Source organism: Polypterus senegalus, chromosome 3, assembly GCF_016835505.1.
Source record: "Polypterus senegalus isolate Bchr_013 chromosome 3, ASM1683550v1, whole genome shotgun sequence".
Lineage (NCBI taxonomy): Eukaryota > Metazoa > Chordata > Cladistia > Polypteriformes > Polypteridae > Polypterus > Polypterus senegalus.
Window position 1 is genome coordinate 275,828,638 of NC_053156.1, and position 17,477 is coordinate 275,846,114.

Sequence of the window (17,477 nt, forward strand, 5' to 3'; positions counted from 1 at the left end):
TTATACTGGAGCTAAGCAAAAAGCATGAATTAATCAACAGATATAACTACGATCGACATTTTAAACTTAACGATTTACAGTGTGTACCAATTTATAAATTTTATGCCCATTTGAGGTTAAAAAGAAAAAAATTCTTCAGCGGGGAATCGAACTCGGGTCTCTGAGGCACGGCAGGACTGCTGTGCTCTGAGTCAGCAAATCTTAGCGTTACGCCACGGAAGCTGTTGTATCATCCTTGAACCTTTTGTGAAAGTGTTTATTTGATCTTTGGACTTCAGGCTTTAAACATTCTATAGTTAATGCCTACATTTTGTAACATTTATTACTAAAATATGAAAAAGTTTCTGTTTTTACAATGTGTTTACACAGATTACTGTAGAAACAGAACACACATGAAGTGCATGTGTTCCAAATAATGATCTATTATTTCCACTCTAAAATTCCACTTCACTCCCAGATAATCAATCAAGGCATGAGCTGGGAGAAGTCTGTGCACATTCTAAATCAGTGGGGGGTGGAATAGCTGGCTGCTTGCAGATTATCTTTAATCGGCACATTTAGAGGACAAGGGACGCTGGCAGCAAGGTGAGAACAGTTTTAAGGTGGGCCGGATCTACAAGTTTTTTCATAGACTCTGGTAATTCTAGTGTTAATCAAAATGTCAGACAAATACTGAATCATTAGAAACCTTTAGATAATGCATCCATGAGGTTGATTCTGGTATAACAGAAATACAGAGTACATGTTCAGTGATTATAGCATGAAGTATCACTTAATCTCATTTATTTCTATACAAGATGCTTTTATTTTTAACGTTTATGCCTATGAACATAATGTTACTTATTCACTTCCATTTCAAGAAGCAGGATAAGCAAGCTGCTGTGACTGAGGCTTGTACAAGACACAATGCAGCGACACAAATGAGCATGGGATGGGGCATAGGCAAAAACTGTTAGCACTGAACAAAATCTACAGCTGCCTTCATACAATAGGAAACAGAACTTGCTTTATAAGGTGATGAATAAACAATCAATCATATTGAATAAGGAATGTCATTATTAGCAAATTGAATAAAGATGCAAATATCACACCTTTTTACATGGTAGTACTCAATCATTCAACCCAGTCTGTATAACTTGTCAATGTAGATTTTGAAATTTCAAAATAGTGTACAGAGAACTGTGGTCAGGTTATAACAATGAAGACTGAACCACCCCGACAAGTTTCCTTGAATATGTGTTCCAAATTTGAACATAAATCAGTCTACTGGGAGCCAGGCAGTTTCATGCAGACAGACAGAAAATCAGATGCACATGGCTATTATAGTAGGCGCTATTCATACTATATGCCAATGTTTCCAGCCTCAGGTCTAGGGGAACCTGGGCCAGGTATAAGCCACTGTTGCTCCGAGGTGTAGCCACTGCATTAAGGTGCTAAAGGCATAAAAGAATCTGGCGGAAGTTAGGAATCTCAGTCAGTAATTAACTTTACTATGAATTTATTATAGTGCTGTATGTTGATGAGATACCAATCAGAACAGGTAATTCTTGTGCAAGACAGGTAAATATCTATTTTCTGTAAACAGCTATCAACAAAAAACAGAATTAGTCAGGAAATTTGCCTTTTCACTTATAACCCTAGTCTCAAACTAAGGGTGCCTCTTGTCACTTCATCTATTGGCTTTTACTTTTGCTATTTACAGTTTTTTTTTCCTCTAAGAGAAACACACAGAAATGACCTTTTAAAAAAAAAAAACAACATTTATTTTTAGCCCATTACTGAAACACACCAACAAAACTGAAGTCGGGATCGCTGGTGACTTGAAATCATGCAAGTATGTGTGAGTGTTATATAAGAATGTGCCAAAAGGTGGAAAGTGCAAATCCAAGCTTGATTCCTGCCCTGCATTCTGTTCAAAAATGTATATGGATAGATTTCTAATGGTGGGAAATCATAGGCACACACTGATTTGTAAACAACTTAGAAATGAAAACTTACTTTCTTGATAAAAATTGCAGTACTGTGAAATTTAAGGTAATATCTGTTAATCAAGAGTTACACACAACTGCTTAAAAAGGTTGAACCACTAACTACAGTTACTAAAAATAGTGCTTCATTCACAGTTTACATATTGCATAACATTAAAAAAACAATCTCTAAAATTATGTTGAATTAATACAGTCACAGAGCATAGAATTAAGGATTTTAATATAAAGAATCTATACTAATAAAAGGCAAAGCCCTCACTGACTCACACTAATTCTTCAACTTCCCGTGTAGGTAGAAGGCTGAAATTTGGTAGGCTCATTCCTTACAGCTTACTTACAAAAGTTAAGCAGGTTTCATTTCAAAATTCTACACTTAACGGTCATAACAGTCGACAACGTCTGCCATGTTGAACATTCTTATTTATGGCTCCATCTTCACGAAATTTGGTAGGTGGCTTCCCTGCGCTAACCGAAACCAATGTACGTACTTATTTCAGTGTTATGATGCCACTGTCGGCCGCCATACTGAACTTTTCAACAGTCTTTGTTACTTATGGGCCCATCTTCAAGAAATTTGGTACACGGGTTCCCAACGCTAACTGAATCCTACTTACGTACATATATACACCCATGGCCTGCAGCTTGCTCACCGTGTGAGGCGGTGTTGGGTCCCCCATCCCAACGCCTCCCACGTTGTTGGCTGCCTGCCTATATAAGACCGTCCGTCGCTCCGGTCTCTACATTCCCTTCCTTGCTTCGCTACAGCCTTTTTATTTAATCCACGGCTTCTCCACTGTTTTATTGTTCATTTATTACAATTATAGTTATTGTGTAGGTTTTTTAGACTTACTTTACATTGCTCAGGTACCCATTTCCTTTATTATTCCAACCGTACCCCCATTACCATGTCTATCGAGGTGATCACCATCGATCAAAGAACTGTCACTTACTGAGTGGTTTCCATGCCCGGAGATGGCACCTACCTTTTCCATTCTCTTTGTTACATATTGCACGGCCATATCAGGCTCACTCTTGATATCCGGAGGAACATGGTGTCTTATGTAATGAATGACTGGGACAGGATAAAGGTGTGGACTGATGACGGTACAGGAGATAATTATACTACACAGGAGGACTATAAGAGTGAAATGCTTAAGCCCTTCACCTATGGTTCTGCATGCGAGTTGATGGCTGCCGCTGAATTGTTTGGTTGCCGCTTTCAAGTGTACCGAAATGGCCAAATATTTTACACCTTTCGACAACCGCCAATGCCTCTTAAACATCTTAGATTCACAGGTGACGATTTCAGTAGTGGACACTTTGATGTTTTTGAATGTTTAAACTCTCAAAAGCTGGATGTGTAGTTATCGATGAAACCGGTTGTATGCTTACAATGCTCGACAGATGCCGAATGTCACTTCAACACAAGTCCTGCAAATACTGTCGTAATTGAAACAAACCATGAAACTCAAACCGATTATGACAGCAGCAATCCAAGCTGTGAGATTTGAAACAAGACTACTGTTCACACGGCCAACTGTAAGTTGCATGCTCAAGAGTAAGCTCAGCACACAGCTTGGTCATGTTACAACCGGAAGGCCGAACTCACAATGTGGTATACAAAGAGATCCTTAACAAATAATTATTGGTATATTTTCCCTCAGTTTGAAAAGGTTTAAATTTTCTTCTTAATAAAAATTTAAAGCAGTACTTCGCCCCTACAAAGCGTGGGTATTTTGCTAGTACATCTATGAAGATGAAAATAACTTCACTGTTCACTGTACCCGCTCAAATTTACTATACACTTCAATAGAATAAAAAAAATAAAAAAAACTGTGCTGAAATGAAAGCATAGTCCCATACTTACCCTTCATTACAGAAAGCTTGAGCTGTGTCACCAAAGAGATGATCAGAAGCTTCATACTGGCCATCTAACAGTTCTGGTAAAGCACCACACGATTTTTCTTATGAATAAATTGTTCATTTAAAAAAAAAAAAAGAAGAAGAAAAAGTTAAACTTCTAAATTTAACAGTCTATACACACACACACAGATAACCCATAAACTGAAAATTTTTGAAGTCTTCACTGAAACTTTAAATTAACCTGCATTATCCACTGCCTTCAAGATTGAGACTTGTCAAACCTTGCTTAAAATGTTTAATATCTAACTGGTGTAGCAATGTCTGAAAAAATAATAAAACACTGCAGTTTCATATCTTGAGGCTGGCAGACTGACGAGATGGTTGCTAGTCTCAAAAATGGGGAACTACAGTGAAATTACCACTGCCGTAAATATCAACTATCAATTGTGGTTTAAGTAAACACACACCACACTAAATACTGGAAAACACTTTCTGGAGATGGGTGGAATCCTATTATACAAAAAGAAAAACAGCCCAGACAGCTCTTTTACTTACTTTCACAAACCAGGGTCAATTGTGTCCACATTCCACTAATGCAAGTAATGGTGCGAGATCCACCTTTTGAAGAGTATCCAGGGATGCACTGGTACGTTACACTAGTTCCGTTAATAAATGTATCTATTGTTGCAAACTCATCATTTGGAACTGCAAGAGGATAATTCGGTGGAATCCCACATGTTGCCGTTTCTTTTAAAATATAGAAGAAGATTATTGTCAGACAAGTATAATACTATACTGCTTGACTCAAGCCTGAAATGATCCAAAAATGTTTAAGTTGCCTATTATTGGATCAATCTAAACAATAACATTTTGCTTTAGATTAATGGGTGCTTCTGTGAGACATGTATAAACACCTCTCCAACATGTTTAATTCAAAATAACTTTACATGATCCACATTTTAGATCTTCACTGCATAAACCATGCTCTTTAAATGTATCCAGACATTACAGAAAAGGAGGAGCCACTTAACTAACCATTCTGTCCCATCCAATCCAGTGCACTGGAAACTGCATATCTACACCCAAGGGAGATCATACATCATCTTTTTGGAAGAACTATGCGATACTCACCTTCACTAAATATGGAAGGCAGCATGTGGACCATATGAAGACAGGCATCAATGAAGCTTGAACAAGAATCCAACTTAAAGTTCAATGTATTCAAACTGACTCACAACAGTGTCTGCAACTGTGCCTTGCTGAAAATGAACAGCACAATGGACACATTCTTTGAAATGCTCTCCTTTTATTTCTGCATCACCCTCAACATGGCTACAGTGTGTCTTCACTATGACCGATCGAACCGCATAACCAGAAAGTTATCAAAAATAACAAGGACTTCACCGTTGAATTTCTTTTGAAATTTTATACACCACACATGACCATGCTTTTCATTTAAGATGAAGGTGGCCATCGTGAATTAAACTCCAAGATAGAGTGGGTGTTCACACATGTCTCATAGGTAACAGCCATTGGTCTAACACCAGTTGCTGACCTGGCTTATCCAGTACCATCAGAAATCTATTTGTGTAAATTTGACTTGCCCTGTAGTTTGAACATTTAAAACCTTTCCAAGTTCATTTTTTTTAAAAACTGGTTTTACATAAAAAAAATTAAAAAATCCTACTATATAGGCTCACACTATAAAGACTGCACACATATTAGACCATTAGAACAATTATGACTTTCAAAACATGGTAGGATCTAATCAGTAATATTTTAAAATAATCTCATAAAGCACAGAGAATTTATTAAATTTAGGTATGTTTACAGGTCTTAAATTTCATTCCGTTTGGCTTGCTCTCTCTCTCTCTCTCTCTCAGGGGTGGGGATCAATTTGTTCTTAATTTTTCTTTTTGTAAAAACTTGACTGATTTGTATGGAATGCAATAAAATTAATAAAAAGGAAAAAAAAAAAACCAAACAATTATGACTAGAACAGGGCATTCAGCCCAAAAAGCTTGTCCCACTCTTCACCTGAACGGTCCAAAATAACTTAAGATTTGAATGTCCCTGAATTCCTACTCTACAACACACCACTTGGTAATTTATTCAATATGTCTGTGGTTCTTTGCATGAAAAAAAAGTTTAACATTTCTGTGAAACCCACACATCTCATCGTAAAAGGTATACATTTCATCAAAATTCTTTGATTTTTCCTTTCTAAAAATTACACAAATACACTATTGTGCAATATCTGTGCAATCTCAGGATACGGATCAACATTCAAGAACACTCTGTGTCTTTGCTTAAAAAAATGGACGTATCCAGCAAGGCTTTGTTTTTGCATTTACAGCCCAGCACCCTCTGATCTTTAACTATTTTTTTGCAAAATAGATTTTGCATGTTAACCTGGTATTCCATGAGGTGTGCTCTTGGTAGGGTGTAAATGAGTCCCAACATATTAAACACATGCTATGAAGTATAGCTGGAAGTATGAAGGTACAAAGAGTTCCACTCTTTATGCAATTGAGCACTGAAAAGTTATAGTGCCTTATAACATCACATAATAAGCGTGATGAAGGAATTTAAAAAAAAAATCACACGTAATAAAAATACAAACTTAGGTTTAACCTGACGAGGGTTTAAGAAATAAAAAGAAGAGGTGATGGGTGGTTCCCCAGAATGAACATTGCAGAATAAACACGACTCACAGGTAAAAATAACAGCAGACCCCCATTATGCATGTATTAAATGTTTAACTGGCTACAAAAAATGTGTTTTAATCTGTGGGGGGAAAAAACATCACATCCCTACTTCAAATGCAATAGTTTACTGGTCTATACCAATTAATGTTTTTGTAATTGAGACATATGATACCTCTCAAAATTGCTTTGCACTAACTTGCTTACAGATCTTGTATACATGCTTGCATTTATCTTTTGCCTTTCCGTCTCCCCCCCCCCTTTTTTTGTAATATAAAGACCAAAACTGCAGACGATATATAACTTAAGCATAACCTCCCTGGACTGGTTAGGTTATATAGTAAGGCGAGTGAGATACATTCTTTTAGCCTTATTGATCTTTTATATACCTTGTCTTGATCTAATCCAATGCAACTCTCAGGTCCTTCTCATGAGGTGTAATAATAAATAACGTTTAAAAAAATAAGTAAATTTGAGATATTTCACTTCCTTGCATCAAATTTCATCTGCTACAAATCTTTTCAAGCCTCTCTGTAATAGGTCAGTTGATTCTACCTCACCTACCTTTCTGTCGAATTTTGTATCATCTTCAAACCTAACCAGTTTACCTTTTTGTACAGATTGTTTATGTATAATAAAAAAACAGCAGGTCCCCTATTGACCCCGAGGGACACTGAATTCTGAAAAAGACATCAAAACCCTTTGCTTCCTGTGTTTAAGTCAACTTTGCAACCACCTACACACTGTACTCAGAATTCACACTACTTTCACTTTGATCACTAATCTTTCATGTAGTAGGTTATCAAAAGCCTTCTGCTTTTTTCTGTTGCTTCCTCGTAATAGGCTAATATATTAGTGACTCAACCTTCCCTCTCTGAACCCATGTTGACTATTTGTTAATACACCATTACATTTACCTGTAAAGCTTAATGGTCCATTGTGACTCAGATCAGCCCCACCATTCTTTTTATACAATGTGATATTTGCTACCATCCAGTCTTTAGGAATTTTCCCAGTGTACATACATGTTGTGTATATGTGCTCATTAAGTTCCTTAAGCACTCAAGGATAAAGGTTATCTGGTCCTGTGATTTGTTAGATTTCAGCCTATCTAATCCAAGCACTACTTCTTCCTCCACAACATCCAAATCACTAAGTACACTAAGTATTATTAGTCCCTGTTGCTTTTGAGAGTTGAACTTCTTCACACATGTAAACTTCAATAAAGAATACGTTCAAAGCATTTGCTGTTTATATATAGACATTTCATTATATTTTTCATCTACTCTACAATCAATCTTTTAAAATATTAAGACTCTTTTGGTCATCTTATGGTTTTTCTGTAAAATTTCTCTCCAACTGTCTTTTTGCCTTCGCAATTTAATTTATAATCATTGCTCTCAACACTCTCATACGCCATAGGATTAGCGATGGATTATTAATCTTTAATGCCTTGTACTTCTGTTTTTTTGTGTGTGTGTTGTTCTTTCATCTCCTTATTCACCAACTACAATGTTCAAATTTTTAGTAAATTCTGGGATAAACTTGTGCTCTGTATAAGATGTTAAATAATTTTAAGCCTGCTCCACATTCCCTCAATTGTCTCCATATATAAAAGGTTATCTCAATTTATTTTACTTTGGCTGTGCCACATCCACTCAAAATTTGCCTTAAACTGAAATTTCCCAATGTTAGTTTTTGAACAGACAAAACACTATGAAATGTATTATAACTGGTTATGGTCACTTCCACCTAACGGTTCAATCACATCTACCCTTTGAATATTGCTCTAATTATAATAGAGGCTTTAATAAGTTTATTTCATATATTATGGACATATATTTATTATCCTCTTTTAAACCCGATTTAAATCTGCTATGTTATGAAGCTGAAAAGTTAATGATTTAAGAAATTTTAACTGGTTTAAAGTAGTTAACTGATAGAAAGTACCAGAAGTATACAAGCTTTAATTTGAGAAAAAGAACCAGCCACAATAATCATTTCTTTAGAATCCAACACACATGGTGCCCAATATTTTAATAAGTGAATTGTCAAAATGATTTGATATGTTGGAATAAGACTGAATGGTTTAAATAAAAATAAAAAAAAAAAAATTAAGAATGTCTGGCCCTTACAGACTGCAATCCCGAAACACACTAGTCCTAAGGACATTACTCTGACACATGCATATTCTCCAATTCCAGTTTTTGAAGATTTCTGCCTTATGTGGACATTTAAATTTTTTTTAACACAATACTGTGAATAGTTTACACCCCATCTGATCCCAGTTAGATTATTATAAGTGTAATTTAGGATGCTGGTACACTAAAATAATAAAAAATGGGAAGCTATTGCGCATGGCAGTCACTAAACCATTTTAGGTTTCAATGTAATTCATTTGCAGTTCAGTTCACTTCAATTCTTGTATTCCACACCTCTCAATGCTGTAGTTCAGGGGTGTTAAACTCAGATCCTGGAGGTTTGTACATTTTTTGTTCCAGCCACTTATCTTACATTAGCAACCTATTACTGCTGGCAATTGAATATACTCATTGTCGCCATTATATATCATCAACTGCCGGGCTGCAGATAATTCAGAATTTCAAGTTCCTGAGCACCATTTTCAGTGCTGAAAAATGTGAGGTCAACACTCCTGGTGCAGTCAAGAAAGCTTACCAGAAGCTTCCCAGGCTAAATATAAATTTCCGCTAAATGAGTGGTCGAGTGGCTGCTGGTGAATGACTTCCATGTTCTGTGTTTCTACTTAAGTTTTATTTGTATAAATGAGCTTTCGATGAAATCAAATTCCATGTAACGGACATCAATTAAGCAACCAAGTATTTAATATGCATTTTACTTTCCCTGCAAATCTAATAATCTATTCATTCAATAAAGACACAACACTGGACAACCAATGTTATTGCATAAACACAATCAAGATGAGTAGAAAAAGATGACTCAGCAGTGCACAAAAAAATAATAAAGAATTTAACATTTAGCAGCATCTCTACAAGTAACAGAATTTAAAATGCTTAATTGTTCTAGGAATTAAAGAGTTCTTAAACCTGTTGACTTTTACCTTTGGAAACCTAATATCTGCAGCCTGATGGCAACAGCTGGAATTTAGACCAAACAGGATGGCTACTGTCTGACAGAATTGAGTTGCCTTTCTTTCCAACCTGTTTGCAATATGTTTCAGTGATAAAGGTCTGCTGTGAACCAATAAATTTACTGCCGATTTTTATAATGTTGCTAAGATGGTCTATATTTTAAATTGCCAAGGTTGCCAAACCAACAGATAAAAGCAAATGTAACAATGGATTCAATAAGGACTTGTTCCTAGATATTTGTAATGCTCTACCATCTCCTTTTTATTCAAGTTAAAACAGTGGATGGTGGGGAGCACCTGAAATCTACACCCTTATTTTTTATTCTGTGTATATTTGGAACAGTTAATGGTAACTGTGCTTCTCATAGTTTGAGGTTTACTTTTAACTTTGTGCTCCTTGTAGTTTAATTTTTTACTCTTACATAACTTTATCTAAGGCACCAACAGGCTTGCTCCAAACGATATTTCATTGTATTATACAGTGACAATACAGGTATTTTATATCTTGCCTTAGAAATGCTCAATTGCAAATTGGAGCAATCACACCATTGTACAAACTCATCAACAACTGATCTATGGCTTTCTTTCTTATCTTGTAAAAGATTCACAATGACAGTCATCTGCAAATTACCCAAGTTATCCTGAACACTCCTGCAGTCATTTGTTCATTTCTTTTTTTTTTTTTTTTAAAAGTCCAGAATCCACCCCACTAAGTTAGGGTCCAAACAGAACTACAGGGAGTGCGGAATTATTAGGCAAATGAGTATTTTGTCCACATCATCCTCTTTATGCATGTTGTCTTACTCCAAGCTGTATAGGCTCGAAAGCTTACTACCAATTAAGCATATTAGGTGATGTGCATCTCTGTAATGAGAAGGGGTGTGGTCTAATGACATCAACACCCTATATCAGGTGTGCATAATTATTAGGCAACTTCCTTTCCTTTGGCAAAATGGGTCAAAAGAAGGACTTGACAGGCTCAGAAAAGTCAAACAGTAAGATATCTTGCAGAGGGATGCAGCACTCTTAAAATTGCAAAGCTTCTGAAGCGTGATCATCGAACAATCAAGCGTTTCATTCAAAATAGTCAACAGGGTCGCAAGAAGCGTGTGGAAAAACCAAGGCACAAAATAACTGCCCATGAACTGAGAAAAGTCAAGCGTGCAGCTGCCAAGATGCCACTTGCCACCAGTTTGGCCATATTTCAGAGCTGCAACATCACTGGAGTGCCCAAAAGCACAAGGTGTGCAATACTCAGAGACATGGCCAAGGTAAGAAAGGCTGAAAGACGACCACCACTGAACAAGACACACAAGCTGAAACGTCAAGACTGGGCCAAGAAATATCTCAAGACTGATTTTTCTAAGGTTTTATGGACTGATGAGATGAGAGTGAGTCTTGATGGGCCCGTGGCTGGATTGGTAAAGGGCAGAGAGCTCCAGTCCGACTCAGACGCCAGCAAGGTGGAGGTGGAGTACTGGTTTGGGCTGGTATCATCAAAGATGAGCTTGTGGGGCCTTTTCGGGTTGAGGATGGAGTCAAGCTCAACTCCCAGTCCTACTGCCAGTTTCTGGAAGACACCTTCTTCAAGCAGTGGTACAGGAAGAAGTCTGCATCCTTCAAGAAAAACATGATTTTCATGCAGGACAATGCTCCATCACACGCATCCAAGTACTCCACAGCGTGGCTGGCAAGAAAGGGTATAAAGAAGAAAAACTAATGACATGGCCTCCTTGTTCACCTGATCTGAACCCCATTGAGAACCTGTGGTCCATCATCAAATGTGAGATTTACAAGGAAGGAAAACAGTACACCTCTCTGAACAGTGTCTGGGAGGCTGTGGTTGCTGCTGCACGCAATGTTGATGGTGAACAGATCAAAACACTGACAGAATCCATGGATGGCAGGCTTTTGAGTGTCCTTGCAAAGAAAGGCGACTATATTGATCACTGATTTGTTTTTGTATGTCAGAAATGGTATATTTGTGAATGTGGAGATGTTATATTGGTTTCACTGGTAAAAATAAACAATTGAAATGGGTATATATTTGTTTTTTGTTAAGTTGCCTAATAATTATGCACAGTAATAGTCACCTGCACACACAGATATCCCCTAAAATAGCTAAAACTAAAAACAAACTAAAAACTACTTCCAAAAATATTCAGCTTTGATATTAATGAGTTTTTTGGGTTCATTGAGAACATGGTTGTTGTTCAATAATAAAATTATTCCTCAAAAATACAACTTGCCTAATAATTCTGCACTCCCTGTAGTCCATTATTTCGTCAACTGAAATGTGGGGCTGGCTTGTGTCAAAAGCTGACGAAAAGTCAAACAGCAATCTTGCACGGATTTTTGATCCTTCCAAGTGCTCATACGATAAATTTGAAAGTGTTGCTGTGGCATCATCCACACCCCTCTATTCTCTGTATGCAAATTGAGAAAGGCCCAGAAGAGCCTCAGCTTTGTTAAGTAGTACTCTCTTAACTTCTCAAAGGATTTCATGATAATGAGAAGTTCATACCACTGATCACTTAATGCTTTGGGGTGTACAGTTTTTGCCACTGGAATAACAGATACCCGTTTCATAGGTAACTTCTTTGTTAGCATAGCAGCAAGAACTGCTGACTCCTATTCAAAAGGTCACGGGTTCAAGCCTTCCCGTGTCCCAAAATAAACGTTTTGAGTAGTGAGCTGCTCTTATTGTTACTATTATACAATAAAAACCATACATTTCATTTGAGTCTGTAACAGCCGGTGTAAATGTATGGTAACTATAAAGGTTAGCATTTTTTTTTTTTATTCAGTTTTATTCTCTCAGTTGAGTTCATACTCGCACCAATCTGGCACTGCCGTTTTCTAATAAAGACACGCTAGAACAGAGGCGAACTCAGATCGGAGAAAGAGAACAGAAGCCCTCCCCACAAGAAACGTCCACTCGCATATAAGAATAACACAGCTGCACCAGGCGTAAAAGGCGAGGTCCAGCGTCATCCTGCCCCACACGTCATTCAAAGAAACAGCACGGCTTACAGAGCTCACGAGCGTATCATGCAAACTCCTTTTTGTGATTAAGTTTTGTGATGGCCTTTACATACACATTTAGAAGTTACTTATACAAAAGCCAGTGCGAATGTTATTTACCTTGATTTATTATCTTCCTACAGCATAAAGTCACAAGTAGACTGCAGAGCTTCCTCTGTTTGATCGACAAGGGCATGTGTAAAGCCATGAAAAATGCCTGTCGACACTTCAGTACGCGAGCAATGGTATGAGAATGCAGTTAGACTTCTTTTTTTAGCCAAAACATACCCATGTTGATTGAAATGCTTGATATTTTAACGCTGATCCAAACTGCTGACTGTGGGCATTTATGGATTCATTTTAAGACAGGCTTTGCTGAGAAAGAAAACAGGGGGCAAAGCAACAGATTCCAAGGCTTTTAATGACGTTTTAAAAGACGACTACCTGAAGAAATTCTCATTTACAGTACAGTTTTCCTACTGTAGGATGACCTAGTTTTACAAATCACTTACAGTAAAATGCAAAATTACTTTGTATACCATACATTGTTTTTTGCAGTACTTTGTGTTGTAATGTATGCTGCAATATATAAAATCCTGTATTTAAAATGTTTGTTTTCCCCTTTTTCCTTTCTTCTTTAATACTGTGTTTAACAATTCTAAATGAACACAACAATTCTGTTGTCTCTGTAATATTTAAACTAATGCACTACCAGAGGCAAAAGGCAGCACACATATTGTATACAGTATAAACCTGCTGAAATATCAACTACAGGCTGTGATATCATACAGTAAACAAGACTAACTTCTGTTTAAAATACTGACCCAATAGAAAAAAAAAAAAATGAACGTGCAACCTATCATTGGGTTTAATTCAGGAAAGAGTATACTGCTGAACAAAAAAGGGATTCTAGACCATGCTCACTAAGAAATGGAATACTATAAAAAAAAATATTGCTCAACTTTGTATTGAAATCCTCTTAGGCTTGGGTAACACAAGATTAAAACAGATACATCACACACTACACTTCCACTTTAGATAAATTAGATAAAAAAAAAAAAGAAAAACCAAAAAAAATACAAGCCTGTACCAGAGGAGCACTGCTATGTCCTACAGAACAGTTACACAAATCGCCTTGGTCTACACTTTGGACTGTCCAAATTTTGGAAACAAAAAAAATAAATCTGATTCTATGGCACTCTCACAAATTGCACTAATTATGTGGCCATCTATTAATTTACAATACCAAATCTGTATAGTTAAATGATGAAATGGGGCATAGCAAGTACAATTTCAAAAAAATCCTAAATTTACAATTAAGTAATTTTAACATCCTTACTTTGACTAGAAATTTTTATTTTTGACAACTCAAACTTAAAGATATCTAAACTTTTTGACTCATCTGAATTTGCATGCGAGGTATCTACAACAAAACTGTTCCAGTCAAAATAAAAATTGTAAATATTTGTAACTACATTTTAATGATCAAATCAGAAGGGCTTTTTACATTGGCTTTCAGTCACTGAGGTCTACAATTGTATTTAATTTAAATTACATTTTAGATATCTTTATTTCAAACATATTAAAAAGACCCACAATTTTAATTATTCAAAATTCAAATGTAGAGATCCCTAATTACATGTTATGCAGTAAAACAAGACTGGTCAAAATGAAATTATACCCTTCTATTTACTGGCCCACTTATCTAGTTCAGGTTCAAGAAGAGCAAGTACATATTCTGGCAGTGCAAAAGGTAACTGGATTGGCTACCTGTCTATCACTGGGTGGTCACACTCTTTTGGGGTTAATTTAGAGTCACCAATTGATCTAACATGCCATGTATAGGATGTGGGGAAAAAAAAACCTTAAACCCTGCCATGGGCAGAAAATGCGAAATTCATACATACAGAGTGGAGATTCAAACTCTGGACATAATGCTGCTCCATCTTGGTGCTTAAAAAGTGTTACAACATCACCCAAAATAAAGTTGAAGACATGTAAAGCATATTTTGACTAGTCAAAACAAAACTACAGAATCTATTTTACTCGCTCAAAATGTAACTTCAAAAAATTAAAACTGGATTTGGCAGAAGGCATTCAGAGTTGAAATAATTTGAGAAAGCTATATAAAAAAAAGATCTGTGTAATAGGCTACTCGGTTTTGACAATTAAAAATTGAATTACAGATTTCAGCAATTCAAATTTTGATTAGTAAAAACGCAATTTCATCCATCAACGTTTATTTGAATCAGTCATGAAAAGCACACCACTTAAAACAACCATTCATATATTGCCAAGTAACCTAACCCATGCACCTTTAAATTGTTTTGTACATCTTTAGATAAACGAAGAATCCAACTAGTCTGAGGAAAACCCATAAAAATAGGGAGAGCAGGGGCTAAATGCAGACCCTGGACTCTATAGCCTTGTAGCAGCAGTAGCATCATACTGCTCAAAATATAATTACATTTTGATTTCTGACCAGTTGGCTGGGATTGGCTCCAGCAGACCCCCTGTGACCCTGTAGTTAGGATATAGCGGGTTGGATAATGGATGGACCAGTAAAACATAACTAGATGTGCAAAGCAGGAATCTAAAGTATACATTGCATACTACAGAAACATACCGCTGGGAAACCCTATACCAACTCCATCCCTGGAAGGGTCAAACTGGCTGTAGGTTTTCCTTCCTGCATTTTTTTTTTTTAAATCCGTGTCAAATTTCTGACTTTTTTTCTCTTCACTTTAATTTTATTTTCCAAGACTCAGTCCCCCGAATTGCTTTTTTTTTTCCTTAAATGACAGTGAAACAAAAATAAAATATGAAGTGAGCCAAAAGATGACCAGCTGAGTGCAGGCCTCAAACCCCAAATAATTTCACTCCAACTAGTGTCTTAATTAGACATCCATTCTGTTAATTAAATCTAGTAACTTAATTTAAATGGCATATTAGTAATCAGTCTGCCACAGCAGTAATTTCAGAAACTATTGATTGTGCTTTTCTGGGAGCACTGTCAAAACGTTTAGGGGCCCTGAGCAGATCAATAATACAGAGACCTTTAAAATTCCTTTATTTTTAAAGACTGTGTTATGGACACAGGTTGGCTGGTCATTTTTTCTCTGTTTTTGTATCTCTGTATTGTTTGGCGGTTAAGAAAAAATAACTACGGGCTTTAAGCCCTAAATACCAAATCAATTATATTTAAGGCAAAAGAAGTTAATAAACTGCAAAAAAGTGGTCATTAAACTATAAAAATGGTTAGAATGAAAACCTGCAGCCACAGCAGCCCACCAAGATCGGAGTTGGACACCCCTGTCCTATTACCCATAAAGGAAACACGGTCTGTGCCACGCGTGTTATTTTAACTGGCGTGTCTTAATTGACCATATGGGCGTTTGCCTGAATATGAAACTGGCTTATTCCTAAATCCCGTATCTGCCAGGTTGCCTACAACGACTGGAAAACATGACTTTTGGTAAAATTCCGTATTTAAAATTTTAACTTTGCACTAGCTTTGTGGTGACCGCTTTATATTCTCAAACTTCCTCCTAAAGCACAAGTGAAGTAAGCATTTTGGACATTGCTTTGATTTAACCTAACATTCTACCCCTTCTTTCGGTTTACCTCTCTATCCGGTTAAACTCAGTATAATGTGTGTGTTATATCACAAATTGTTATTTGTTCAGGCTTTTCTTATAGTTTTCAATTTAGTATTGTACTCTGGTCAATGTTATTCTGCTTGGTGTTTGTATATATCCTGTATTTGTCGGTTTTATTGTTGTATGCAAAAAAATATGTATCCAATGTTGCATATGGCCCGCTGTTCTTTCCGAGACTGCTTTTCAGCTCCACGGTTCGTGACGGTCTCTCCTCTATTCGATTCCCTGTTTAGCGAGCGGCTAAAGGCCTCCTTGCCCCGGCGGTCTAACTGGGCTACTGCTAAAAGCTTCGAGAAAGCCGCAGTTAAGTTTAGAAAAAAAAAGTCCCCGACCGCCTTGCATTCTCTCGTCTCCAAACCGCACTTCAAAACCCGTCATCTCGTCGGTTGCCCTCTCCAGTTAATACACGACTACTTAATTGTATATAGCAAGAGTAGAGGGCACCAGCGACGGCGTCCGCAAATACAGAATTTCTATCCGCCACACCAATCATTTATCCGCTTCCCACCTTGTAAAACTTACGTGCAGACAACGAAGTAACTCCAAGCCCCATTACCAGTAAACTGGCCAGCAAAATGCTGTTGAACCCGCCGTGTGCTGCCATTCCTGCCCTTGAGTCGCGGCTCTATTCCTGTAATGCTGATACGCGACGCCTGAAACAGTTCAATTGCACCTGTTTCTCCACAGAATTTTTTTTTGCTGCCGGTCTAAGTACACTCCGCGGTGGCTTATGACGTCTTTTGCGTAACGCCCACAACACCATTTACGACACACGCATTGGTATTACCATGTGAATCGCTGTGGTTGATACCCGTGTAGCTATTGGTGATGTAAATAAATGAATGCGCCAATTTTTTTGTTTCGACGGTGTGCTTCTTGCGAAGAGACCTGCTGAGTTTGAACAGCTAATAAACGCGATTTACATCAACGAAGCCTTTTGCCATGCACGTTGACTTAAAAATGATGTATTTTATCTATATAGAGCTTAGAGCCCCTCCCATTGTCACACCGCTTCGCAAATATTCAAAAGAAAAGGAATAAAAAATACAGGAAATAAATCTATCGGATATGAAACACAAAATAGGTGTTTCCAAGTGCATTTTACGTCTAATATTAATATATTGAAAAT

At 36.9% G+C, this 17,477-nt stretch overlaps 1 protein-coding gene across 2 annotated transcripts in view; it reads right to left on the reverse strand.

Moving 5' to 3' along the window:
* Nucleotides 1-17,054, reverse strand: part of LOC120526186 (C4b-binding protein alpha chain-like) — a 47,419-nt gene extending 30,365 nt beyond the window's left edge. The window contains exons 1-3 of one of the 2 annotated variants that reach the window (XM_039749217.1): nucleotides 16,871-17,054; nucleotides 4,407-4,598; nucleotides 3,856-3,952 (exon numbers count right to left, since the gene is read on the reverse strand). In XM_039749217.1, coding sequence (XP_039605151.1) covers nucleotides 3,856-3,952; nucleotides 4,407-4,598; nucleotides 16,871-16,952 — 371 coding nt within the window. In that variant the 5' untranslated portion in view covers nucleotides 16,953-17,054. The remainder of the gene's footprint in view (nucleotides 1-3,855; nucleotides 3,953-4,406; nucleotides 4,599-16,870) is intronic. The other variant, XM_039749216.1, reaches the window with a different exon arrangement.
* Nucleotides 17,055-17,477: the final 423 nt, after the last annotated feature.